The 26,635-nt window shown below is 39.3% G+C and overlaps 2 protein-coding genes across 3 annotated transcripts in view; one reads left to right on the top strand and one right to left on the bottom strand.

The window, feature by feature from the left end:
* Positions 1-5,450, bottom strand: part of MZT1 (mitotic spindle organizing protein 1) — a 13,106-nt gene extending 7,656 nt beyond the window's left edge. The window contains exon 1 of the mRNA XM_032496886.1: positions 5,319-5,450. Coding sequence (XP_032352777.1) covers positions 5,319-5,394 — 76 coding nt within the window. The 5' untranslated portion in view covers positions 5,395-5,450. The remainder of the gene's footprint in view (positions 1-5,318) is intronic.
* Positions 4,767-26,481, top strand: BORA (BORA aurora kinase A activator). 2 transcript variants are annotated; one of them, XM_032496885.1, is made up of 12 exons: positions 4,767-5,292; positions 6,735-6,902; positions 8,768-8,874; positions 11,771-11,816; positions 14,440-14,521; positions 17,153-17,218; positions 17,763-17,819; positions 18,248-18,474; positions 19,093-19,225; positions 21,340-21,941; positions 24,582-24,713; positions 26,125-26,481. In XM_032496885.1, exons 1-12 carry the CDS (start codon positions 5,155-5,157, stop codon positions 26,188-26,190), a joined length of 1,824 nt encoding a protein of 607 aa, XP_032352776.1. In that variant the 5' UTR covers positions 4,767-5,154; the 3' UTR covers positions 26,191-26,481. The 2 variants fall into 2 exon arrangements, with proteins under 2 accessions (XP_032352776.1, XP_006193905.2); XM_006193843.3 differs by lacking the exon at positions 4,767-5,292 and adding an exon at positions 5,680-5,809.
* Positions 26,482-26,635: the final 154 nt, after the last annotated feature.

Below are 26,635 nucleotides of genomic sequence, written 5' to 3'. Positions count from 1 at the left end.
AATGTATGGTCAACGTGTTATCTGTTGTTTCCTGTATCACTCTCCCTTGGCATTATGCTTAGAAAGTTATTCCCCATGCCAAGATTATGTAATTATTCACCAGTATTCCCTTCCAGCTCCTGAAAGTTTATTCCCAACCCCATCCTCGCCCCCATGAACATAAAAACATAACTCTCTGGAGTCTGGGTAGAAGACAGAATCTCTAACTTTTCCTTCCAGAATGAAGTTAGTTGCCCCAATACTATATATTGAAGGATCTATCCTTTGATCACTCAAGTAAGATGCCATCTTTATCACATAGGAAAATTCCCATATGGCTATGAATTTGTTGCATGTTTGTCTTTTGTCAAAGTGACAATTGTAATTACTACCTTCACATTGCATGTAGTAGGTTAAAGATACCTCTGTTACCGTTCTTTATCATAAACGCTTTTATCCCCTTGGTGAACTTAAAAATAGATCCAGGAACAAATTCCATTTGGATTCTGATTTGAATTGCATGAAAACTACACATTACTTGAGGATGGATAAACAAGTTAATATTCAGTCATCTATTAATTTAAGTCTAAGTCCTTCTGAAAACTTTTATAGTATTCATGACGTTCACGATATGGGCCCCTCCACTTTTTCATATCTGACATTCATTTTCATCTCCAGAAGGTTAACGTTACTCTTTTAAGAAACATTTATCTTCCATTTCTCTACTTAACTTTTTGAACACACGGAGTATCGGAGTATCGTTCTAATGTATCCAGTTCTAATGTATCCATCTGCTAATCCTAACATTTGTGTCAGTTGTGGGTCTGTTCCAACTGATTAAAATTTTCTCCTTCCCATGGGTCATATTTTTCTATTTTGCATACCTAATAATTTCTGACTAGATGCCAAACACTAAATTCTCCCTTGTTAGGTGCTGGGTATTTCTGTATTTCTACACATACTCTTGAGCTTTGTACTGAGACAGTTGTTGGGAAGCAGTTTGATCCTTTTGGGTCTTTTAAGACTCATCAGTCGGGACCAGAGCCCCATTGAGCATAGTGCTAATTATTACTCACACAATGTCTTGTGAGTTACGAAGTTTTCCACTCTGGCTGGTGGATACAGGCACTACTCCCAGTCCTGTGTGAGCTTGGTGTACTGTTTCCTTTAATGCTTTCGAGTGGCTGCTTCCCAACTCTTTCGGTACCTTCCTTGCACACATCAATGCTCTGCTGGATACTGCAGATCTGCAGAACTCTCTGGGTGCAGCTCTTTCCCCTCAGGCACCCTGCAAATTCTACTTTCCTTGGTCTCCCTGGACTCAAAGCTGCTTCTGCTCAATTCGGGGTGTCCGCTGGGTTCTGCCTGAGTTCCTCCCCCTCCCCCCACTGCATTGTGGCCTGGAAACTCTGAAGGCAGGAAGCTGGGGCAACTGTCTGGCTCATGTGTCTCCTGCCCCTCAGGGATCACTGTCCTTCACTGCCTGTTGCCCAGTGTCTTGAAAGCCACTGTTTTGGATGTTTTGCCCGGGTTCTGCTGGTTGGTTCAGGGAGGAGGGTAAATCCAGTGCCTGTTACTCCAGCTTGGCTAGAAGCTGACAGCTCTTTTTCCGTTTTCGTGTCTTCGGTTTTGATATTCCAGCATTCTAATACTTTGTTTTTCAGCTGTATTCAGGCTGTTATTCATGGTATCTGCTGAATTTATTTCAATAACTATTTTAAGATTTCTGTTCCCTACCCCAAATAATCACTTGTTCTGGTTTCACAGCTAAATGCTTATTTATAACCACTTCTTATTTGGTGGCTGTTTCTGCCTTTATCTATTGGAGGCTGTGTTCTTATCTTTAGCCATTTTTGAGACTTTGTTTTCTGTTTTTTCATAGAATCAAGCAGTGAAAGAGAATTAAATGTGCTCTCTAGGGGCAGACGACCTGGGTGAAGATTCCACTTTCATTACTCACAAGGCAAGGTCACCACTCTGGATCTTTCTTTCATCACTCTGTAAAATGGGGATAATAGTTCTATTTATTTTACAGGATGGTTGTCAGGATTAAAGGATACACATAGAATGGTGTTGGGCATATGGTGGTGCTCAATAAAAAAGGTTAGCTGTTACTACTACTTTATTTCTCCCTTTTTTTTTGCTTCCCATATTAGTTGTTTGTTTATATTTTTATCTACTTTAGGTGCTCTGTGATTTGGGGCTAAAAGCTCATCTTCCATAGGGGATTTCTCTTGGACGTCCTCACACTGGTGGACCCTAGTGTGTCTTGCTTGGGTGGTCTCAGCCCTCTGGATCAGGGGCTTGTGAGAGCATCCTGGCTCCAGAACCACAAGGGACACAAGGATGGTGATTCTCAATCCCTGGCCACGGCAGATGGCACCATTCTGGCCACCGGCCTGGCTCAGGCAGGGCAGCTTCCCCAGGTTTTGTTCCCTACCCCCTGCTGTGGACCTCATTGCTCCCTTCTCTGGGAGAACTTCTCTCTTTCTAACCAATGGAGAAGTCCTTTTCTCATTTTTGAATAGGGCTATGCTGGTAATGGTATTTCAACATTATTTCCTGTCATTTTTATATGCTTGGGGCAGAAAAGTTTCAGCAAGTGCTCAAGCATGATCAGTTTTGATAGTGAATCATCACTATGTTTAATTTCAAGTCTTGACTGTTTTCCTAAATGGATTTCAACCACACTTTTGCATGTTCTGAGTGCTCAGTGCAAATACTCCAGGATATTACTTATTTGCATTTTGCAGTCAACCACCTTCATAAATTCTATCACAGCTTCTAATAGTTTTTCAGTTGACTCTCTTGTTTTCTACCCAAATCATCATTTCACTTACAAGTAACAGTTTCCTGTCCTTTCTGATAGTCTTTTTCCTCTATCCTGTGCTATTTGCTAAACATTTCATATCAATATTTTTAAAAAACAGTAAAAGCAGGTATTTTCAGTTTCATTTAGAACATCTTTAACATTAATGTTAAGGATGAGGTTGGTTTCATTCAGCTATCTTTTGGCATGCTAAAAATGTAGAGTTTTCTTTGGCAAAGACTTTAAAATCAGGAAAAAAAACCCTGAGTCTTAGCAGTAACTTTTCATCAACCACTGAAACCACCAAGGAGCTTTTCTCCTCTGACCTGGTGAGGTAATACGTTATGTTGACCCACCATATTCACAGCTGAAGAACACTGAGCTTGAGAAATCCTTACTTTGATAATAAGCCATTAGCAAGCCTGATTTTTATCTGGAGGTAGATGTGACCTCATCCCTCACTGCTGCTCACTGTAAACACAACCCTGAGAAACAACAGGAGTAAAAAGCAGCCAAGGCCTTGTGTTCTTGGCATACAGAGCTCAGGGCTCATGGAATACGGCATCTCCCAACAGTGACACTGCATGACTTCTGAGGCTATGTGAAAAAGACAATATAGCTATCTCCTGACTCTCTTGAGATGCTCTCCCTTGGAATCCAGCCTCCAAGTGTAAGGAAATCCACATGTTCCAGACACCTGCCCCTGCTGGGGGCCCAGCTAACAGCCAGCTTCACCCAGCAAGTATGTGAGTGCGGAAGCCCTGAGATGCCCCCGACTCAGCACTGTCTACTGCACTGTGTGAGATACCCTCAAGGAGAATCATCTAGATGAGCCTGGGCCACACCCTCAGCTGGGAGAGGTCAGTACTGTGGTTTCAGGGCTCCCAGTTTGGGGTAACTAGAACACGCATTATGACCCTATTCCATCTCTCCAACTTGATCTCACCTCCCCAGGTCTTTGTCAATTCTCTCTCTCAAGTGTTCTCTGCATGGCAGACCCCCATCTAGAAATGCTCTGTTCCTTCTGGACTTCGTGCCTGTGCTGGTGCTGTTTTCCTCTGCCTTTTCTCTTCCTCGCCTACCACACCATCCCACCTTTCAGGTCCATCTTAGTACTAGCATGCGAGTTTTCTATTCAAATGGGATCCTGTGGCCATATAATTAAGGAACAGCTAACATAAGATAACTTGACTCGAAGTCAGGCCTCATATACTCTCCATTCTATTCAAAATCCAGACTGGCCTCCAAGCAAAGATACAAGACAATAACACATACAGTTTCTATGTACACAGATCCACTCACAAAGTGAAGCTAATAAGCTGTGATACATCAAGGATAGAAAATTAGGCTGAATATGGTGTTAAGAACAAAAGTCCTCATAAGGAGGGGCTCCAACAGGAAGTGGAGCCCGTAGTGAAGGAGACAGAGACACCGCATGGAGGCTGACACTGCTTAGTGAGAATTCCATGTTTTGACAGAGACAGAGGCTGATGCGGGTATCCCCTGGAAAATGCAAAAAAGCAGTGTTCATCATCTATCAAACACTCACATACAGGTGGATGCAAATAAATTGAGGACAATGAAAGGAGTCTGCAAGTGGGATGACGTCTTATACACAAAAATAGCATTGTAACTATCTTCTAATGGTCACCTTTGAGACGATTTTCAGGTTCTCTCATTTAAATACTCACAATAACCGTAGAACGTAGTAACCTCCCTTTACAGAAAAAAAAAAAAAAAAGACGCAGGCTCAAAGATGTCTAATTAAGTAGCTTACCCAAGCCCACTGCCAGGAGTATAAAGTGGCAGAGCCAGCATCAAAGAGGAGAAAGAGGATAACGCTTTAAAAAAAGACAAAAAACTACTTGCAGGAAAGCTTTAACCCGTGCTCGGAACTCAAAAACGGATAAATACACCCACAGACTCCCGACGCCGACATTACCCACTCCAAGACGAAACTGGGGCAATGCTGATAAAAGCGGCAACTTGTTCATTCACCAGATATTTCAAATGCGCCTGCTGAAGTGCGAGGGACAAAGGATGTAGCGGTGACCATACACGCAAGGCCACGGTCCGCATCGGGCTTACTCTGGGGGGCTTCGGAGGAGCCCGGGCACCGGGCCTGGCGCGCAGGGTGGGCGTGGCGCTGGAGAGGGGCGTGGCGCGGGGAGGGGGCGCGGGAGGAGGAACGCGGGGACCCAGAGCGGGAGGAGGAACGTCCGGACCCCGCTTGGGAGAGGGGCGCAGCGCGGGGAGGGGCGCGGGACGAGCGCGCAGGAGGGACGGCGCGCGCACTGGGCTGACGTGGGGCCGGAACGCCACGCGCGCGACAAACTACGCCGGAGCAAAAAGACGACTATCAAAGGATGGGGCCCTCAGCCCAGCGGCCCTGGTGGGACTCTTGGGAGCATCTCCAAGGATGCCGATCGGGGCAGGGAGTGGACCTGAAGTCCTCGTGGGCACACCCCCGCCTGAGGGTCCTGGCGCTGGGGAGCCGAGGCAAGGTAAAGGGGGCGAAACGGGCACTCACCGTCCATGGTCTCCCTCACCGCATTCAGATTCGCTGCCGCCGCCGCCGCCGCCCCGGCGCCGCTGCTACCCGCCATGGCGGAGGCCTGGCGAGGCGGGGCGAAGGGCCTGACCCGGAACTGGAGCGCCTTCCTCTCTCCTGGGCAATCACACGGCGCGTCCCCCGCTCACGCCGGGCAGGCCCCGCCCCTCGCGCTCGTCGCCGGCGAGAGGCAGCGTTTATTTGAATTTGGAGCCTCGTTACTCAGCGGGGAAGGTGAAGCGAGGAGTTGCCATTCGAATTTACTACGCGGCCTCGACGCGATTGGCCGGTTCGCGGACAGCCGTGCGACGCGATTGGCCAGTCGCCCACAAGGCCCGTGCCCTGGTTGGCCTAAGACAGCGCGGAAGCGGGGAGTTAAAGAGTCTGAGCCTGTCGTGGGAGCTGGCCCGGCACCCTCGGGAGCGCCCTGGAGTCGATTTGGGGGGCTTCCTTTTTGTACACACCACTAGGTACGTTCTTTGTAGTTCCTGGCCTTTCCGCCTGTTTCGAATGGAGAGCTCACTTTTCCCAGCCCCGGACCGGCCTTGCCGGCTCGCCCCGGGAGAATGGGAGCAGCCGGGGAGGACGTGCGGAGGAGGGGCGCCGAGAAGGAGTGATCGAGTGGGCTTGGGGATGACACCGGCTTGAGTGTCCTGGTCTGCTCTTCGCCCGTGGAAGCCGCAGCACGTCAGCCTTCCAAGGAGTGGATTCTTTTTCTCTAGTTGTAGCTCGTTTTGACGGGCAATAATACAGTCTCGCCTTCTATTCTGGGTTGTCTTAGCCAAAGGAGGGTGTTTGAGAAGAGGCAACCCAAAGCATTTAACTTCCTAGCCCTCATCAGTCATACGTTTCTCACAGGGACTAATGTACGGGGAAGGCGCCCATACACAGGCTTCCTCATCTCTTGCTTGCTTGCTGTAAATAATTGTTTAGTAACTGCTGTTTGTTAGGGGATTGCTGGGCTATCCAAATTATGTTCAAAGTGTTTCGAGACTGGAGATAATAAATGAAAAACTGTGGGTATAAATTATTTAGTTGGGAAAAGTTTTGTGCTCATTGTAACATTTAGCTGCCTCGAAGGCGGACCTGAACTCATTCATATTCGATTGACTGCTGCTTAAAAGCCACTTAACTTCTCTGAGCTTGTTAATACTTCTGCAAAATCTTATCACCAACACCTTACCCCTCTAGCTTTCAAGGTTATTTAGAGAATCACACTTGAGAAAATGTATGTGATGCTCTTGTGTAAACTATAAAAAACCTCAAGAGCGTTAGGTTTTCAGTTGATTCTTTTTGTGAAATGTATGTTTGTTGAATACATTTTAATTGTCAAAATGAATGTCTTTGGAACTTTGTACTTTTTAAAAATTATACATTCTTGTGATTTCTTTTTAGTTTTCTCTCTGTGCTATGGGAGATGTCAAAGAATCAAAAATGCAAATAACACCTGAAACTCCAGGAAGAATACCTGTTTTAAATCCTTTTGAAAGTCCTGGTGATTATTCTAATCTCCATGAACAGACTGTCTCTAGTCCTTCTGTTTTTAAATCGACAAAATTACCAGTAAGTTATTCTTGACTAGTGTTTACAAATAACTTTAAATGTAAATATCTTTCTTTACAGGAGAAGTGGGAAACTTACCATGGAATGTATATATCTGCAATGTGCTTTTTAATTATAATATTCATTATAATGTGGTGGTTCGGCTAAAAATAAGCTAGCCAGATTTTCTTTTTATTTTATTCAGCAGGTAGCATGTTAACTTCCTGCAGCCGTGGGTGCAGCTATGTACTATGGTTGATGATACATCATAATAGAGAAGAAGCTATGTCGTCTATCTATTCTCGTATAATCAGCAAACATTATCTGAAGGCTGTGTGTCGGATACAGAGCTAAGCTATAGGGGTTACACCTTGAACAAGTCAGGGTTATAAAACACAAACTGTCAAAGAGCTTATACTCTAATCCAGGGGTCAGCAAACTTTTCCTGTCAAGGGCCAGATGGTTAAATATTTTAGGCTTTGCAGCTCATCTGGTGGCTGTTGAAACTACTCACCTCTGCCTTGTATTAGAGAAACAGCCGTCAGTAGTAAATGCGGTTGTGTTTCAGGAAAGCTTTTTTTATGGACACTGAAATTTGAATTTCATGTAATTTTCACATGTTATGAAATACTAATACCCTTCTGGATTTTTGTCAACCATTCTTAGCTTGCAGATTGTTTGAAAACAAGTCAGCCTCTACTGTAATGGGTTATTAGACACAACTAACTAGCAATTTCAAGGGAATATGACACGTGCCATGACTAGTGGTTTAAACACAAGGCTGATATGGAGAGGAACGTGCTCTTTAGGAGATTAGAGGAATCTTCATCTGTTCAGCTTATTTTTCTGTTACTGGTTACAGTGAAGAAGTTCTTTTGAAGTCTGCTCTTTTAACTTAGTTAATTATCTAAATATTGCAAACTGGGTGGCTGTTGATGCTTGCTACACTTTACATCAGCTTGATGCTAGCTGAGCACTAGAGGAGTTTTTCTGTTATGCAGTTTATATTGAGTCGTTTATCTGACCTCATGATTTTATTTTTTTCACCTCTAAATATGTTTGATTAAGATATCTGAAAGATGTATTGAATTTTTCCCCCATCACATTTCTGCTTCCTCCTCTATTTGAGAACCTAGCACATTAGGAAAGTGGTTCCCAAGTTCTTCCGAGCACAAATGTACCTGGATGTAGACTTCTCATCCAACGATGAGAAGCACAGAGCTGACCTCATGATTTTAAATTGAATAGTATTAAGTTTGAGTTATCTGTTAGTCTTAATAAACATATGGAGTGACCTCAATCCTCAAAGCAAGGAGGCATGGCATCTTGGGCTTTTAAGCCTTATTTTGTCAAAAATATATTCTGAATTACAGAATAGGATTTGGATAAGTTTTTGATGTGTTGGATAGTTGAATACATAAAAGCAGGACTGGTTATCACTCATAATCAGTTTAAGGATTGCCTTTTTTATGAGCTTTTGCGAGCACTTTGTTTAATTTCAACTCATTCTTAGTGAAAGTAAATACCTTTGATAACTCCTAAGAGATTTTTCGTTTTACTTAGGTGTGTTGCATCACTGATGAGTGTTAATTGTGGAATTTCTATACCTTTAATACTCTGTGATTTTTCTATTATGTAATTTTAAAAATCAACCAGAGGGAAAATTTGAATATTTTAAAGAGGTACAGTCAAGTCAGTTGATTTAGTGTGATTTGATTACCATTTGCCTTTTGATTTAGTGGTAAAGTCAAATTTTACAATATGAACTGTAAGATATTTTTATATTATAACCATTCACATTATTTTTGAAGCTGACATTTGAAGTTAGCATTTTGATGAACTATTTTAGTATGCCTTTACTCATAAGATCACTTTCTTTTGTTAAGACTCCAGGGGAATTTAGGTGGTCTATTGATCAACTAGCTGTAATAAATCCTGTCGAAATTGACCCAGAAGACATTCATCGTCAAGCTTTATACTTGAGTCGGTCTCGGTAAGTTTTCCTTTCTTTCACTTAAGTGTGATAACATGCTCTCAAGTGAAGAGATACAGGAATTTCCAAGGTTGAATATTTTCCCTTGTAAAGAAATCAGGGAGGAAAAATTATGATACAGATTTATCCTGTCCAAATGAAGAATAAGCTCAAAGAGCTACATTCAGAAAGATTCCTGGGCTAACAGTTCCGTATCTGGGTAGGAGTCCTTTTCTTTTAGAGATAACTTTCTCCCTCTGCTAGCACCACCTAGTAGAGGGAAGGGCACTTTGAAATTTATACCTTTGTACATGACTGTGACTTCGGCCATTGAATTTTGTTTTGTTTCCTTTTTTGGTGGTCTAAGATCAAGCGAAGTGCTGTTTCATTGCCATCTACATTTAGGGAAGCCTAAAATCCCCTTACCAAGTTAAGACACATTTAATAGAAGGGCATCCATTATCAAGACAGTTTTCCTAGACATCATCCAACCTTGACACTTGGGGATCTGAATTACATTATCTTGAATTCAGCCCAGTAACCAGAGCAGCTCTAACTGATTTGTTGCTGTATCATGTAGGTTTCCAAGTACTAGTGTTTCTTAGACTCGTGCTGGTTATTGGTGCCTAATATACTGAGACCACTTCTCTGGGGGAACAGACATAGTTTTTGAGTTGCGGTAATCCATAATTACAAATTACAGAGAGCAGTATTCGTGAATAGCTTGAGGGACTCGGTGTCAGTTTCATCATTTGATTTTTTTTTTTTTAATATTTGAAAAAAATCGGATACTGGTATGATCAGCTTTTAGTTTTTGGCCCTTAGGTGCATGTGTTATGAATAATTCTTTTCCCTTTGACTTTAGGATCTAATTACACAAGATGTACCCATGTTGAGATGCTTTTGCGAGTATTTGGCTTTTCTACTCCTTCCTGTCTTGGCTTGGTAACTTGTTGACCATCCCCTCATGCTGACTCATCGCTCATCCCAAGTGCTGTGGATGGGCCTAGAATAGGGACAGAGCGTAAAAGGATTTTAACTTAAATCTAAATCGTACCTTTGAAAGAGAAGGCGAAAAGAACGTCTAAAAGCAAATGTGTCACAAAGGAGGCTGATTTTTTGTTTCACACAAACTGTATTTCTCATTTTGCCTCCTCTCTTTGCTCTGTTGAACTGTGAACAGTCAAGAGATATTGAGCCCTGAGAAACCCTGAAGCGGTCCAGGAGATTATTCCTGCCCTGTAGCGTCAACCAAGTTGTGCCACAGCATTTCTCTACTTACTAGTAAATGATGTATTGTCTGAGCAGGTTTATGAAGAGAATTTTGTTGTATTTCGGTAGATAGACTTGTAACATATGAGAGGGGGAGGACTCTAATTTTAATGTAGCTTACTAATATAGTTCAATGAATGGTTATGGCTTCTACCGAGAATAGTGAGTATACTTTAAAAACATGTTGATTTGTTCTTAGAAGCAAAGACTTCCAGTGTCTCTTCCTGTCTAATCCAACTTCTCTGTCTCAGTGCTTCTCACCTTTTTACCTTTTCTTTTTTTTCATACTGTGCCACACATGAGAAATGGTAACTGTAAGGTATACTGTGTAAACAAATGAGTCTGAGTCTCTCCATATACAGGAGGTGATCAATCCTGAAACACTCCCTCACCACCACCGCCACCACCTCCTTGCCTGCCAAGGGTCCATTCAGGGGGCTCCTGTAATACTGCAACCTCTTTGCATCATGCTGGTGTTCTTGATATACTGGTCAGGACACTCTGCCCTATGTGACTTCTGGGAACCTTCTATGATCTGACCCTACAATATTTGGCCACACCGATTTTCACTGCTTCTGGTGATCACCTAAGTATTTCAGGTTGTTAGTCCTCTGGTGAAGCAGTGAAAGGTTTCTGAATGAGGTGTTGGCTAGATCAGCGCTTACTGATGCTGTGTGCTGTTATTACTGTCACTGTGACCTGGTTCTGTCCATGATAAGGTGAAGAGAACGGAGTTTTATTCTCAAGATGGCTGTTCAAGCAGAGACCTGGGCATCAGCATTGTGGTCTGTTTTCTCACAGGTCCCCTTTTTGAGAAATCCACTTGATTTTAACCTTTGAAACATGTCCATTATTAGAAGCTTTGTTATGCTGCAAATTGTATGTGAAAAATTTTTCCAAGAAAATAATGTCTTACCAGCTTATTGATTTAAGCAAATATTCCTTCTAGGAACAGATTAAAGAAGTGGTCCTATGAGGCTCACTGCTGAGTCTTGGCAAGTATATGCCTTGTGCTTGAGACCTGACATTTTGTATTAAATCTTAAAGCTGATAAATTTGTGGTGCTGAAATCATCTGTTTTATCAAAGTGGAAAAAAAAGAATTTGGACAAAATTTTATATTTCATATTTCAAATTTTATACTGATATTTCATAATGAATCATTTTGCCTCTTTATTTGGAACTATAAAGATGACAGTTTCTTTTATCAAAGTAAGAGTTGATTCTAAAATTACAAGTCTGATAAACTTGCTACCATTGAAGAAAAAGAATTAGGACAATTTTTAGATTTCTGTGGAGTAAAATACTTCTTAATTTGGTGATGATTAAAGGGCAAATTTTATTCAAATTAGCTTTATGTTATTAATAGTAATTTTAAAGTTGTATCAACATAAGCCTTTTAAAAGGAAGTACTATTCCATTCAAACTGTGAATGGAGAAGGGGGAGGTAAGCTTAACAGTACAAGGCTGAATTTCTAAATACTGTCATTTTCACAGTGTGCAAGATTCCAGTTTTTCTTTTAAAATGAGCTTAACATTTGCCAGTTCTCCACGGGAAAAAATGATTTCTTTGAAAGGTTATGATTTTAAATGTTCAATCTGTTGAAGTAATGGCCTGGTTATTTTTCTCCTTTATCTCTGTATAGAATAGATAAAGATGTGGAAGACAAAAGACAAAAAGCCATTGAAGAGGTAACTTAAAACTGTTACTGATCGTGAAGCCAGTTAAGCATCGATTCTGCACATCCATCACCTCTAAAAGAGGAAGACTTCCTTCACATCGTCTTCTGTGCCCCTCCCTACCGGCCACCCGCGCCCAGTCCCCGTCCCCAGGACCCCTCAGTGCTCGTGTCAGACCAGTGTGTTTCAGCTGTTCCAGCACCTCTGTCATCCTCACATGCTCTCGTACTGATCGGTATTTCTTTTCTCCCTCCTACTGAGTTCTTCTTTTGGCCAGTGTTGTGCTTCATGCATCTCTTCATTCTCACAACCTAGCACGATGTGTCTTCCTCGTGCCTTGGATTAGCACAAACTGTTGAAAGTTTCAAGTTGGAGTTTATGTAGAGGAAGGTGAATATTTTCAAGCCTTGAAAATCTAGACTGGCATCAGTAATGGTTTTATCTTCTGTGATCATTAATTCTTTGAATTTTTAAGACATAGACTATATTTCATCACATAAAACATACTGCTCAATAGAAAAAGTATTTTATATTACAGATGTAAAACTTTTTTTAATAAAACTAACAAACTCAGTTTTTCACTTTACGTTTTCTTTGTTTGCTGAACTCCTCCTCTTCGAGTGTAAGGGTTCTCTATCTAGTTATTTCCTCAAAGTCTTCAAGGCACGGCAGCATTTTTTATTTTTTCCTTTTTCCCTCACCAGCCCTCTCCGCCCACCTCTATTCCTTAGCTATGCTTGCTTCTTCTGTACCCCAGGAGACTTCAGCTGAGGCATGTTCAGAGATCAGTGATATGCGGGTTCCCATATTTCAGATGGAGCCTGTTTTTCAGAAGGTTTCATGTGCTTTACTCCTGCCAAACATTATCTACTTCTTAATCTATCTAATAGCTTCAAGATTTCATTCTAATCTGGTCACTTGATTCCTCCCCAGTTGAATATTCTCAGACTCTCTCCCATTTCCCAACATTTGAGGAAATACGCTTTCTCTTTTGAATCCTCAGCTTCATTTTAAAGGGGAATTCAGGAGAAAACTTAAGAAAATGAATTCAGAATGAAGATTAGGGCTAATATATCAGAAGTTAATGTGTCAGCAACAAATTAAATTCATACGTATATATGTGTATATATGAAATACAATGAATACATGCACATAATTAAAAAATTCAAATTGCAAAGAAAGAATTTAAATTGAAAATGAAGAGCCTCTTGTTCTCCTGTCTCACGCTTTAAGAGTAACTGCTATAACATTTCTTGAGTATACTTTCAGATTCGTTCTACGTATGTAATAGCACATGTCCTTTAAGTATTTCCACAGATAGAATCATCATTCCTGTAACTGTTTTGTGCCTTCCTTTTTATGCTTTTTTGATTATCAGCACATACTGATTTTTAGTAATAGCATAGTATTTCATTGTAGGAAAGTCCTATAAGCTGATCCAGCTGCTATTGACAGATATGCAGGTTGTGCTCAGCGTTTTTCTATCCCTGCAGTAAACACACTTGTGAAGTTGCTAGGCTTTGTATTTTCTGTTTTGGTAGATTTTGCCCTCCCAAAAGGTTGTACCAGTTTATTTCCTGGCCACCTTATGATACTGCCTGTTTTCTCAAATCTGCAGTACTGGCTACTATCAAACTTCTTAATTTGTGCTACTCTTATTACTTTAAAATTTTCATCTTGTTGGATTTGTATTTCTTTCATTTTGAGTGAACCTATGCATTGCTTCATGAGTTTATGGGTCTTTGATTTTTTTTTCTGGGAATTACCTATACCATAATCTCTGCCTCCCCTCTTTTTTTTTTTCCAACATCTTTTCTTCGTGTATTCATAGGTAGTGTAGACAAAGAAGTTAGTTCTTCTTGTCATGGGTATAGCAAAATACAAAGAAAATGTTTTGAGTTACCCCCAAAACGTAGAGAGGGGAGGGAAAATGCTATATTACTGTATTAGGCTTAATTAATTTTGTATCTGGAATGAAAGAGGAAAGACATTTATCCAAATGCTCCATTTGAGTATCCTGGCCAGTGGTGTGCTGGTAAATGTCTAACAGCTGGCCTTCTGACTGTGGGAAGAGTATGTGCTTTAGTGATTGCTGCTATCCATAGTGTAAATACTCCAACCTGTGGCCAGTTTCAAGTTGTGATGTGATGTTACTTAATGGGAAAAGAAATGTAGTGGTACAGCCTTGTATGTAGGCGTTCTACCAGGTACAAAACGCATAATTAACCTCAAAAACATAGGTAACGGTAAATATAAAATAATTAGCAAGTGATGATTTTTGAGTATTTATTCCCTTTGTTTTTAATATAATTCATTTAAGTTTACATAATTCTAATTTTAATATTGGCTTTGTTTAACAACTGATATGCAGACTTCCTGAAAATTTAATAATTAGGTCTTGAGAGTCAGTGCAGGTCAACTCGAGTCCACCATTCATCATATACAGTTATCTCATATATAGCTACTCATATAGAGCTATCTCCATGTATTCCATCCATCTTCATCCTCTCTTTGGCCAGCCTCTCCCTCCCCCACAAAAAAACTGAGGGAGAAATTAAAAATATTTTCTAACACAGCTACTTTTTCCTATTTGGGGGGTAGTTTATGCCTAACTGTGTGACTTTAATTTTCCTAGTTTTTCACTAAGGATGTCATCGTACCCTCTCCTTGGACTGATCACGAAGGGAAGCAGCTTTCAGAGTATCATTCCAGTAAATGTGAGTGTATGAAAAATCATATGAATAAAAATCATAAAAATAAAACGCAGTGAGTGCCAAGCAACATATAGCCAAGTGCCAGTGTACCTGCTTTGGTAGGAAGCTTGCTGTAAATTAAATTTCTGGATTCCAGAGGGTTTTACTATTTAACAGGATTCAGAACTTGACTTAAATGTGCTAAATTCTTTTTTCTGGTCATTCTATTCTGAGTTGAACTTTTTCTTCATAACTGTTGTGAATATCAGTTATAATGCTGGTTATGGAGGATCCATAGATACAGAAATAGTTGGTATTGAATATAGAGCTGAGCTGGTCATGATGTTTGCAGTGATTGTGAAGGTTAATTTTTTTAATGAAATCCTTAAATTGCTTTCTGCTAATTTGCTGGTTTCTTCTAATGGTAGAGGAAGGGTGAACATTTATGTGAGCTCTGGGACAGTGTAATACAGCTGATGATTTGCAAAATTAGTGAGGAAATTGAAGGGCAAACCAGTAACCTTTCAATTATTTTTCTTCCTCCAGGAAATGGTTATTTTGAATTTGCTCTCACCATCCTTTGGGTTGTGAGTAGTACTCAAATATTAATTGTATATATGCATCTGTCATTTCAGTGGAATTGCCCTCTTTTCTATGTAGCATACATTAATTATGCTTTCAGCATAAGAGGAATATTTGTTGCATTCTTTATCAAAAGCACAACAATACAGGAAAAAAAAAAGGAGTTGAGCACTTTCCATGTGTCCAGACAGTGCTAAGTGCTTTCACTGTTCCTTACAACAGCTCAGATGAGGTAGGTGCTATCATTGGTCTCATTTTATAAGTAAGAAAACCTAGTTTTAGAAAGAGTGGAGCACTTTCCAGGGTTACAGAGATGATAAGTTGGTAGAACCTGGAACCTCGTAGAACAACGAGGCTCATTCAGATGCTGTACACTGAGCCACTACAAACTAAAGGTGGCATGCAGTCATGGGTGGAGATCTGGCTTGTAGACCATCTGCTGTTATAAACCAGAAGGGGTGACCTTGATCAACTTCTTCAATCTCTTTAGGACTCAGTCTTTTTATTTGTAAAACAAAGGGGTTAAATTAGATGGTTGTGTATTAACATCCCTCCCAGCTCTAAAATTCTATATCCAAAGTAACATTTCCAGATACCAGATTTTCCCTCCAAATTCTTAAATGTTGGATCTTTGAACAGATGAGTCAACCTTCTTATGTGATCTTTTTCATAACATCATTTTATACTTGAAGTATCCTATTTTAGTCAAAGTGATGCAGATCTGGAAGATGCTAAAAATACTACATCCAGCCTCTTTGACACACTCATCAAACCCATGATGCCAGAGTGCAGTGGTTAATGGGGGCGGGGGGGGGGGGGCTGTTCCAGAGCCTTTCTGTCCAATATGGTGTCAGGAAACAGGTCCGTTCTTCATGGGTCTCGCATTTCTACACATCTCAGGAGGAGTGGCACAGCCAGGTTTTGTTCCGGATAGCTTTTTGGTGTAATCAGATCCATCCATTTTTCCTCATTAGATTATGGTCTTAAAGTTACAAGTTAACACTTGCAATAGAGTTGAAAAGTGATGTGCTAGTGCTCCTGTCTGACCTGAGGAGGAAGGCATGCTGGTAGAAGACACAGTTTGAGCCGACACTTGAGTTAGCCAGACTTGGGGTATGGGGGAGAAAAATCAGAGAGGAAAGAGTATTAGAAATACCTAGAAGTGAGAGAGGAAACCTGTTTGTTTTTTAAGGTATTCAAATAATGTTTGGTTGGAGAACAGTTGTGCTAGAGACAGAGACAAATGGGAACGGATTTGTTTACATCATTAAGGTGTTTGGACTCCAGCCCGAAGTCCAAGGACATTACAAGATTTTTGCAACAGGGTGACTTAATTACATTTGCCTTTTTTATTTTATTTTAACTTAATTTTGTTTTATTTTACTTTACTTACTTTTAATTTTATTTATTTTATTCGTTTATTTTAATTATTTTATTTTTTATTTTATTTCATTTTAATCCATTCTGATAGTGTTTAATAGGAGACTTTAACCCATTTACTGCCCTCCACCCCCACTCACTCATCCATTTATTTATTATCTGATGATTTTTCAAGTTAAGAAGCTTAACATGTAGTTGTTAACTTTGGATTTTTTACAAAATTATTTGCATCCATATTTTTGACCCGTCTTGGAAAAAAACAAAAACAAAAACCTGAGCACGGTTTTATTGATCAAATTTCAGTTTCAGTCAGAATGGCTTGGCATTTCAGTTCAGACATTTAAACCCATTTTGGAAAAGCATCAGGCGACAGAAGACATAGAAGTTGGCTAACATGCATCCTCAACCTTTAAAGGTTGACATCACAGAGAGCAGCCCTGCTTTCCTTGGTGTACCCTGACTCGCTCCGGTAATCCTTAAATTTTATCCGTGTGCTCCCTCAAAGCTGAAAATAAATAAGTAAATAAACTTAACAGAAACATGCCAAATTACATAACTCACATGGGCAGACATTTATTTTTTCAATGTGAAATAAAAGTTTCCCCATTTCTTTTTCTAAGCTCTGGAAAAAGTAGCCCAAAAATAAATGAAGAATATAAAAATGTAAGGTTTTTCACTTAAAATATTTTACAGGTATTAGCATAAATAATGACTCGCCAACTGAAAGAAAACTGACCATCCATTCTGAGAAAAGCAACGGTAAGCATGGATATAATCGGAATAGAAGTCTGTTTCGTATTAAGCGACATTTGATTTTAAATTCAGTTAATGGGATAACACTTCACTCTGGAGTTGAAATTGCTCTCTTTTTATGAACAAGCTTTAGGAGAGCTGACCTTTAGAAACAGCAGATATATCCAGCCATGTCTTAAAAATGGTGATAGTGTGTTTTGTGGCTCAAAGGATGTGAATCGAATTTTGGTTTTGGAAGGCATTCTTTGGAAAATGTGTTAATATTGGAAAATTGATCCCCAAATATAGGCTTGCTTCTTCTTCATTCATGTTTCAGCAGCACAACCAAGAGTTAACTTTTACCATTAACAGGTTTACATGAGTGCTGGAAAGTGTGGGAAACCGTCTATAGGAAGGTGACATGTTATGTAGTGGAATGCGTAAATGAAATAATTCAGTTTGGCTGGAACATCACGGGGAGGTGGTTGATTGGGAAGCACATGCTAAATTGCATGTAACAGGCTTGCATTGATTTATCCATGTTTGTATTTATTTATCTACCTGCTTCCAGCTGCTTGCCAGACATTGCTGTCTCTTCCTGTGGATTTTAATTTAGAAAAGGTATTAGGTAGGTATTCTATTTGTTTAAGCCTTTAATAACTTAAATAAAAGGTTTCGTTTTAATGGCTTTTTGTAAATGGGAATCTGTGGCAATGCCTCTTTCCCCAAGAGATGGGGAAACCATCCTGAAATTTCTCTTTTTTTTTAATATGGCTGAATTTGCCATCATTTTATCATAATGAACTTAGGTATAGACATAAACTATTCATGGACACATCTTATTGGTCCTACCTATGCTAATAATGAAGCACTCAAACAAGAAGGAATCATTTCAGACATCAGACATCACATAGGCAGTTAAACTTTGCCCTCTTTTTTGAAAAAGAAATTCAAACATCTAATATGTACTGATTTTTTAAAAAATCAGATAACTGAAATATAATTGCTCTTCAGAATGACTGGCTCTGCCTTTTATCCTGTTAACAATAAATATAGGTGACTATTTTAGAGCCGATGAATTTGCAGATCAGTCTCCTGGGAACCTCAGTTCTTCATCCCTCAGGAGAAAGCTGTTTTTAGATGGCAACGGAAGTATCTCCGACTCCTTACCTCCAGCTTCTCCCAGAAGTCCTTGTCATGGTGCTCAAGCATCACTTGAGGTTTTTTATTCGATAGACTTATCTCCTGTGCAGTGTCGAAGCCCTGCGCAGACACCAAGTTCGGTAAGAAGTGTACTGACGGTGGCTGGTTGGTTTGCTCTGGGGGTTTTGGACCTAGGTGTTCCTGTTGCACTCAAGGGGCATGATTGTCTTGTGGGCTTTATATTTCATGCTGGCTCACATTTTTGTTGTTAGGCACTGGAATGTTTTTGGTCAGACTCCCCACAATATTGTATTTAGAGGTAAATGAGGCGACCAGATTAATCATGAGTCTCAAGGAATGTCCATGTAAGTTACTTACTGAATTACAAAAGATTTTCAGTATAACATAACTAAATTTGTATTGATGGAGTAACTTAATTTATAATTTTTCATAAACAGCTACTTAGCATGAAAAATAATGGTTTGTGCCAACACAGTGCATTTATATTTTATCTTGTCTAATATATTCTATGTCAGAATTTTTGGAAGTCTTCTTAACTACCCTTGTTACAAGATGTCTTGCCTTTTGGTGTCTTGCTTTGTCCCACAAAGCAAAGGCAGCATCTTGTTTTTTGGCGAGTGATTGAAGTTATACAACCTAGTTTATAAATGTGTTTTGAAAATAAAGATAAATAGCATGTGGTATAACAGAGTTGAGGAAGAGAACCGTATGATTTTATTTATTTAATTTTGTCATAGGGGCAGTTTTCGTCTAGCCCTATTCAAGGAAGTGCAAAAAAATACAGTTTGGGAAGTATAACCAGTCCTTCACCTATTTCTTCACCCACTTTCTCACCAATTGCATTTCAAATAGGAAAGACACCACTCTCAGGTACGTTTCATAATTAAATACATAATTAAAAGAGTTATATTGTCAGTATTTGTTACGACAGAGGCTCTTCTTTAGCTGCTTCTAACTCTAGAGATCTAAATGACCCCTGAACTTTCCAAAATTGAGAAACTTGGATTTGTTTACCAGAAGAACAATTTTCTTTCAAAGACTGCAATTCTCAAGAGTTCTCCTGTAGTGTCAGATACAGGGAATTTGACCAGCAGCATTGATATCAAGCATGCTTACAAACAGAATCAAGAAAGATAGCAGTTGTAGAGATAAGCTGGCTGTGGTAGACCTTCCCACTAGACCTTCCACGATAGATTCAGACTTTGGTGATTGGATATTCATATTTTCTAAAGATACATTTGTTTGATTAAGGTTTTTAGGAAAATATTGTATGCGGAAATTTACGTATTTCTCTTTGTAATATGTCAGTTTTTCTTTGAAAAGAATTATAGCACTTTTTGAAAATTATTCCCCATTTAAAGAACCTACTCATAGTAAACACAATTGGAAAACTGAAAACAATTTTTGATAGTCTTCCCTTTATATATGTGCATGTGTTTATATGTATGTATATATCTCCACACATATGTGAGCACACACATGCACACACATAGTTCTATATCGTGCTTTTTTCACAGAGCATTTTATTATGAGTATTTTCATAGGTCATTCAAGTCCTTTATGGTCTGAAATCATGATTTTTGAGTCACTGTACAATATTGCATTTTATGATTGTATCTTTTGTTTTCAATCATTAATAAACATTTAAATTATTTCTAAATTTTCCTTGTATATACATTGTATTTATTTCCTTAGGTTAAATTTTTAGAAGTGGAACTATTTGATAAAAAAGAGATGAATGTTTTTAAGGATCTTGAGGAATTTTGTCAAATTTTCTTCATAAGAGGTTGTACCAGTTGAAATTTTCATTAATAGTGTGTGAGAAAGCCAGTTTTCCCCCATTCTAGCAGACCTGGTCTTACCACTCTGTTTGCTGTTTATTAATTTGGTACATCACAAAAAGGTCTCTTACTGCTTGAATTTTTGTGTCTTTGATTCTTACGATGGTGAACTCTTCGAATGTTTATTGGTCATGTTTGGGAGAGTTATTATTAGTTCATACTTCAGTGTTTTTGTTAAACAAATGGTCTTACTGCTTTCACTTCCATGCTTTTTATTACTTATGTGGCTGAACACTTCATATATTCATTTACCATTGGGAGGATTGTTTACCTGCTTTTGCCCATTTTTTTAAATGTTTGTTTATATTAAACTAAGGAAATTATAAAAACTATTAAGGTTTAAGGCATTTTGGTCGTTTTGATTATCATCATTAAGCTCTTTATTATTGCAAGTATTATTTTACAGTTTTTTGTTTGCTGTTTAATGTTGCTGATAGTATTTTATGTAAACACAAATAGATGATTATGTATTTCATTTACCAGGTACAGCTGTTAATTTGCAGCTGTCAGCTCATTTGTTCTCCACCTTGTATGTGGACAGCGCTGTAGTAGTAATATGCTTGTGAGGAAATAATTCTCAAGGAATAAAATGCTTTGTTTAATTAAAAAAGGGAAAGTGCTAGGAGGGTAGGGTACAGCTCAATGGTAGTGCACCTGCTTGCATGCACGAAGTCCTGGGTTCAATCCCCAGTACCTCCATTTAAATAAATACATAAATAACATACATACATACATATATACATACACAAACCTAATTACCTCCCCCCTCAAAAAAAAAAAAAAAAAAAGAAAGGAGAGGGACGTGCCAGAGGAATTATATTTGAAGATCTTCACCCTACTTGAACATACACATTTGTTTGTGCTATTATTTTTCTTTTTTTTAATGGAGGTCCTGTCCTGGGGATTGAACCTAGGACCTTGTGCGTGCAAAGCATGTGCTCTACCACTGAGCTGTACCTTCCGCCTCTAACTCCGCCACCCTTTGTGCTATTATTTTTGACACCAGGATTTCACTTCAGTAAACAATAACAATTGTTAATAGAAGTCCAGTTATTCTGGCATGAAACATGATGACCGTTTAGTACTGGCTTTCCCATTTCCGTGTTTTTATGATGTGATTTTTTTCCCCTCCCCATCTTTTAGAACAGAGGAAGTTTACTTCCCATTCTCCCGATGCTTCGTCTGGAACACATGCTAACGGAATTGCCAATCAGTGTATCCGAAGTCCTTACATCGATGGCTGCTCACCAATTAAAAACTGGTCTCCGATGAGACTCGAGGTGTGCGGAGGGGGCGCTCAGTACCGGACCTCCCTGATCCGGATCCCTTTTACTCTGGAGGCTCCAAAAGGAGATGAAGACGACGGGGCGGACGTTCCTTCCGCAGACGTGCCCCCTCTGAGCGCGGGAGGCCACCTGCCGCAGCTGGATGGCGCCGCCTCCCCGCGCGGCCCGCGCCTGGTGGTGACCGCCCTGTCCATCACCCATAGCCAGCCCGGCGCTGCCGAGAGGGAGCTGGCTCTGCTGCAGGAGGGGGACAGCGGGAAGGAGAATGTCACGGTGGATATGGTGGATCCCGTAGAGATAGCAGAGGAGACCGCTTGGATTAAGGAGCCGGGTGATAATGGGAGCCCGGCCATGACCGAGTTTGTGAGTGGGATCGCCTTCAGTATTGAGAACTCCCACATGTGCATGTCACCTCTTGCAGAAAGCAGCGTCATCCCCTGTGAAAGCAGTAACATTCAGGTAAGGTATTTGAATAATCTGCAGTCCTTCACTTGCTCCCTTGCTTGGTGTTCTTTATCCTGTCTTTTCTAGGATTACAGTAAGAAAGAAAATGGGTTACGTGAGAGATCTGTAGGATAATATATTTTTTTCAATCAATACTGGGTGATATCAAGAGGGTTCATTTCTTTTCATTTGGACCAGTGATACATATTTAATAGTCACATTAACTGATACTTATTTGGGGTTGAAAGACATGAGAACAGAAAAGAAATCAAGCTTTTATTCTGTTTCTACAAACTGTTAGAGTCAGGCAACCTCTCAGGGTTCACCTCTGTTTCATGTGGAGCTGGTTCCAGAGGAATTCAGTTTCCTGTATAGTATTTGTATTCTAAAAATACAGTAGTTTTGGCTTTTCCTCTGTATGATTTAGGGAGAAAAAACAGAGTTTAGAACATATATATATATGTATATACATATATTTGTACTTTTTGTTTAAAAAAATATGATTTTTTAAAATAAAAAACCCACTATTTTTCAGGTAATCATACACCTTCAATTTGGCAATATCTGGCAATAGGAAAGCATGATTCATTTGACAGATACACTTCATAGCCAGCACTTACTTTCAGAAAGACATTTGTTCCATTAATTGCCATATCCTTTGAGTTGAGGATTTTGAAAGAACTTTCAAATAGAAAGTCAGTTTTGCCTGCCATTTCATAGTAACAATATCTCACACATAGCTCTTACAATATGCCAAATACTTTATATGTGTTAATTTGTTTAATCTTCACAACAATCCTCTGAAATAGATGTACTCATCCCCATTTTACATATGAGGAAACTGAGGGTCAGAGAGGTTCAATATATTGCCTATATAGCTAGTAAGTGGTGGAGCCAAGGCTCAAATCCCGGCGGTCTGGCTTTAGAGTCCATGTTCTTTTCCAAGTTTATACTGACCAGTAGTAATAGTTAACAGTTAATACACAGAGTCCCAGTGTACCAGACACTCTTCTGACCACTTTATATATATCATTTCATTTAATTCTCGCAACAACTCAGTAATGCTTTAGTGCTGTCCATTTTGACATGCTGATGTTTAAATTTCATGGAGGGATTTTAAATGCTCCAAAATTGAATATAATCTTTTGGCTCATATTTTATGCCTGTATTATCTAGCCTGACTTTGAGGATCGTTGCTCGAAAAAATAGACTAGAATCACTTGTACATATTTCAGCTTCTAAATTTGGTTCCTAAATGAAGAAGCACATACAGTCAAACTGAGCCTTAAATGTATTGTCAACTTCCTTTTCTCTCTCCTTTTTTCTCACTACCTCTTTTTTTCACAGCGTTTATACAAGTGTTATAAAATACTTTCATTGAAATACATAGTAAACATCCAATGCAGCTACCCATTGGAAGCCCTTATCACTGTTAAATTATCATCCACTCTATGCCCGAGTACCTGCAGGGGTATTCCAGTCCATTTTAGAGGACTTTTCTTACAAGCTTCTTCCTTAACGAATTACAGTATGGTCCTGTCTGTGGCATCTACCAGTCAGTTCCAGTTTTACCCTTTGGGCCATAGCATAATAATCTGTACTGCTTGCAGAGCGTTTTGTAGTTTAAAAATGTTTTCATACATTTTTATTTTCCTACCACAGAGGTAGCTTCGAACATTGAATGCAGCCACATTTTCCCAGGGCCTTTCGACTTGCTCTGTTGTGACGGGTTGGTCGCCAAGCATTGTACACAGTTGTATTCACTCCCTACATCACAAGGGTTTTGTTCAAGTGGGACATGACTCCCAGTAGCGAACAAATAAGCATCCATCCCTGAGAACTGGAAACTTTTTTTCATAAGGTGATGATAGAATGCACTTTGTAGGCTATCCTAATGTTTGTGATGGGGGCAAAAGTAGTCTTCCCTTCACTGATCGTAATTTGCATGAAAGGGCGTAAGTGGAGGTGCTTCCCTTGTGGGTTGTTTGGTGCTGAGCACTGTGCAGGGAAATGCAGTGTGTGCAGTACCATTTTTTATTGTGCTATTATGAAGGGGAGATTTTTTTATTTCAACAGTGGGTGTAAGTATAATGTAAGCCACCTTTAAAAAAATGAATATTCTTAAAGGTAGCATGCCTTTTAAGTAAATTGTATTTACAGACAGGCTTGGTAAATGAGTTGGAAGATGAAGTTGATTGTAATCTTCATTCATCTACTGGGTGTGTGATCACAGAGTCACAGGGAAGGAAGCATGTTCTTAGTGGCTTGTTCACTGATTTTTAAAGAAAATTACAAGATATATTTTATCAGAAGGAATTGTACTGACTACTTTGAAGAACAACCAGTTCTATGTAGAATACATTTTATGTTTATATATTTTAAAATTCATTAAATATGATAAGTATTAAATATTACATTGTGTTGTTCAGGTGTGAATGACAATATATAGTGATTCACTTAAATGTTTAAAATATTGTCTTTATATACAATTATTTAAACTATATCTTACATAAATATATAAAAAGCATGTATTTTGTTTAAATATTTTTAAGTAAGTTTATTTAAACGTAAAAGTTCATCGGAATAAACTTTGTGGGTAAGTAAATCACAGTTTGCAGTGTTATCCTTGGTGGTTTTCCCTCTCATCCCTGCCAGATGGACAGTGGCTATAATACACAGAATTGTGGAAGCAATATCATGGATACGGTTGGAGCGGAAAGTTATGACAAAGAAAATGACGCACAGACCTTGGAAGTCGAGACTAAATCGCAAGTTTTTAATACAAAGGTATGGAAAACACAGAGAAAGCTTGGTATGGTGGTAGTGCATAAGTATTTACTAAACGTGACTGTTTTTGGCCAATTTTTTTTCCCTCCATTTTGCTTAAAATTTTGTTATCATCTGTTTATGTCTCAGCCTGTCTTCAGTTCATTTAATAGCAGGAGAAAGTGGTTTTTAAATCAAAACACTTTATTTTCCTAATCTCCTGCCCTGAGGGAGGAGTGTAAGAGATGAAGAGGGAAGGAGAGCTAGCCCCACTTTAGAAACAGGGCTTGAGAGCAGATCCGTTCCTTTACAGTCAAGGGTAACAGGGGAGGGCGCCAGAAGGAGGGGGGCGGACGTTTTTGCCTCTAATATTGTCTGAAAGCTAAACATAAAAAAGAATTTTGATTATTAGAGAGGGAAATAGTATAATTGAGAGATTACCCATCAGTTAAGAACACCCAAAGGGCTTATTTATTAAAATCAAAGCCTTCAGAGGTAGCACATATGTGTCTTCTATACTAAATATTTATCTCATATAATCTTGCATATTTCTTTTTTTAAAAATAAAAATTTTTTTTCCTTTTTTCTTTTTTTTCCCAAACCCTTGTGTCGAGGACATATCTTATATACAAAAGTGTACTGTTGATGAGGACATCACTGAATTTTCTGGATAGGATGGTTCTAACCATACACAGTTGGCCCTTCGTATATCCATAGGTGCCACATCCATGGATTCAACCAACCTCAGATCAGAAACATTCAGGGGGGAAAAATCATCCAGAAAGTTCCAAAAAGCAAAACTTGGGTTTGCCATGTGCCAGGAACTATTTACATAGCATTTATGTTGTATTTGCCACTATTTACATAGTATTTATATTGTATTAGGTGTTATTACTTAAGGAGTCTAGAGATGATTTAAAATGTGCAGGATGTTGTGCATATGCAAATACTATGCCATTTCATACAAGCATCCACACGTGGATTTTGTTATCCACGGGAGGTCCTGGAATCAATCCCCCTTGGATGCTGAGAGACAACTGTATTTGTATTTGAAGAAACCCATCATAATTTATGGCACTTATCAGGAGAATCTTTTATTTTTTTATGCCAATTTATTAATAAACAAGTGTGCAGCTGAATACAACTCTCCAAATGAATATTAAGATTTACTATTGAGGCCACTTTCTTTTCCCTTTGCTCCATTTTGTCAGGAGGCAGGACAGTAGTTGTTCATGTAAAAAGTCAGCAAGCATTGAGATACAGGAAGTACTCTTTTTGATACAGAACATTAATTTGTAACAAAACGTATCTACATTGTCCCGTTAGAGCGCATAGGGAAATTTGCATTCGTTTTAAAAACAGCTCACGTAATTGTTGCATCCTTGAGTGGTCCTATTTAAACTGAAAACAAGGAATTTCCTTTCTTTCACAGCAAGACCACCCAACACAAAGGTACTGGATGAAAACAGCAAATCCTCCTCAGTGCAGCAGTCCGTAGAATACCTCTCTCCGAGCCAGAGCTGTCTCTGGACAGCTCCTCACATATTTTATTACGCACGGGATCGATAATGTGATTGTGATTGGGAAAAAACTGCTTCAACTTACATGCTGAGCTTTTTTTCATTCCCTCCTTAATGTGAAAAATCAAGGGCTTAATTTAGTGACACAGGAACAACAGAAAAAGTCCTGGAACTTTCAGCAAGTTACTGAAGACCAAATTCATTTTTTAATAAAATATTTTTGTACTGACCTTGAGTGATGTGTTTAATAAAAAACCTGAGAGTGATGACTTTGCTCCTGTCCTACAGGGTCAATGAGCTGCTTACTAGTGAGCATGACACCACTGAATTTAGCAAAAGTTCTTGGATAGTGTACAACTGTGAAGGTGCTATGTTTATTTTACATAAAAACGTGAATATACAGATGAATTTGTTTATAACCTT

Source organism: Camelus ferus, chromosome 14, assembly GCF_009834535.1.
Source record: "Camelus ferus isolate YT-003-E chromosome 14, BCGSAC_Cfer_1.0, whole genome shotgun sequence".
Taxonomy (NCBI): Eukaryota; Metazoa; Chordata; class Mammalia; order Artiodactyla; family Camelidae; genus Camelus; species Camelus ferus.
Note: the sequence above shows the minus strand (reverse complement) of the source record. Positions and strands in the feature narration are given on the sequence as shown.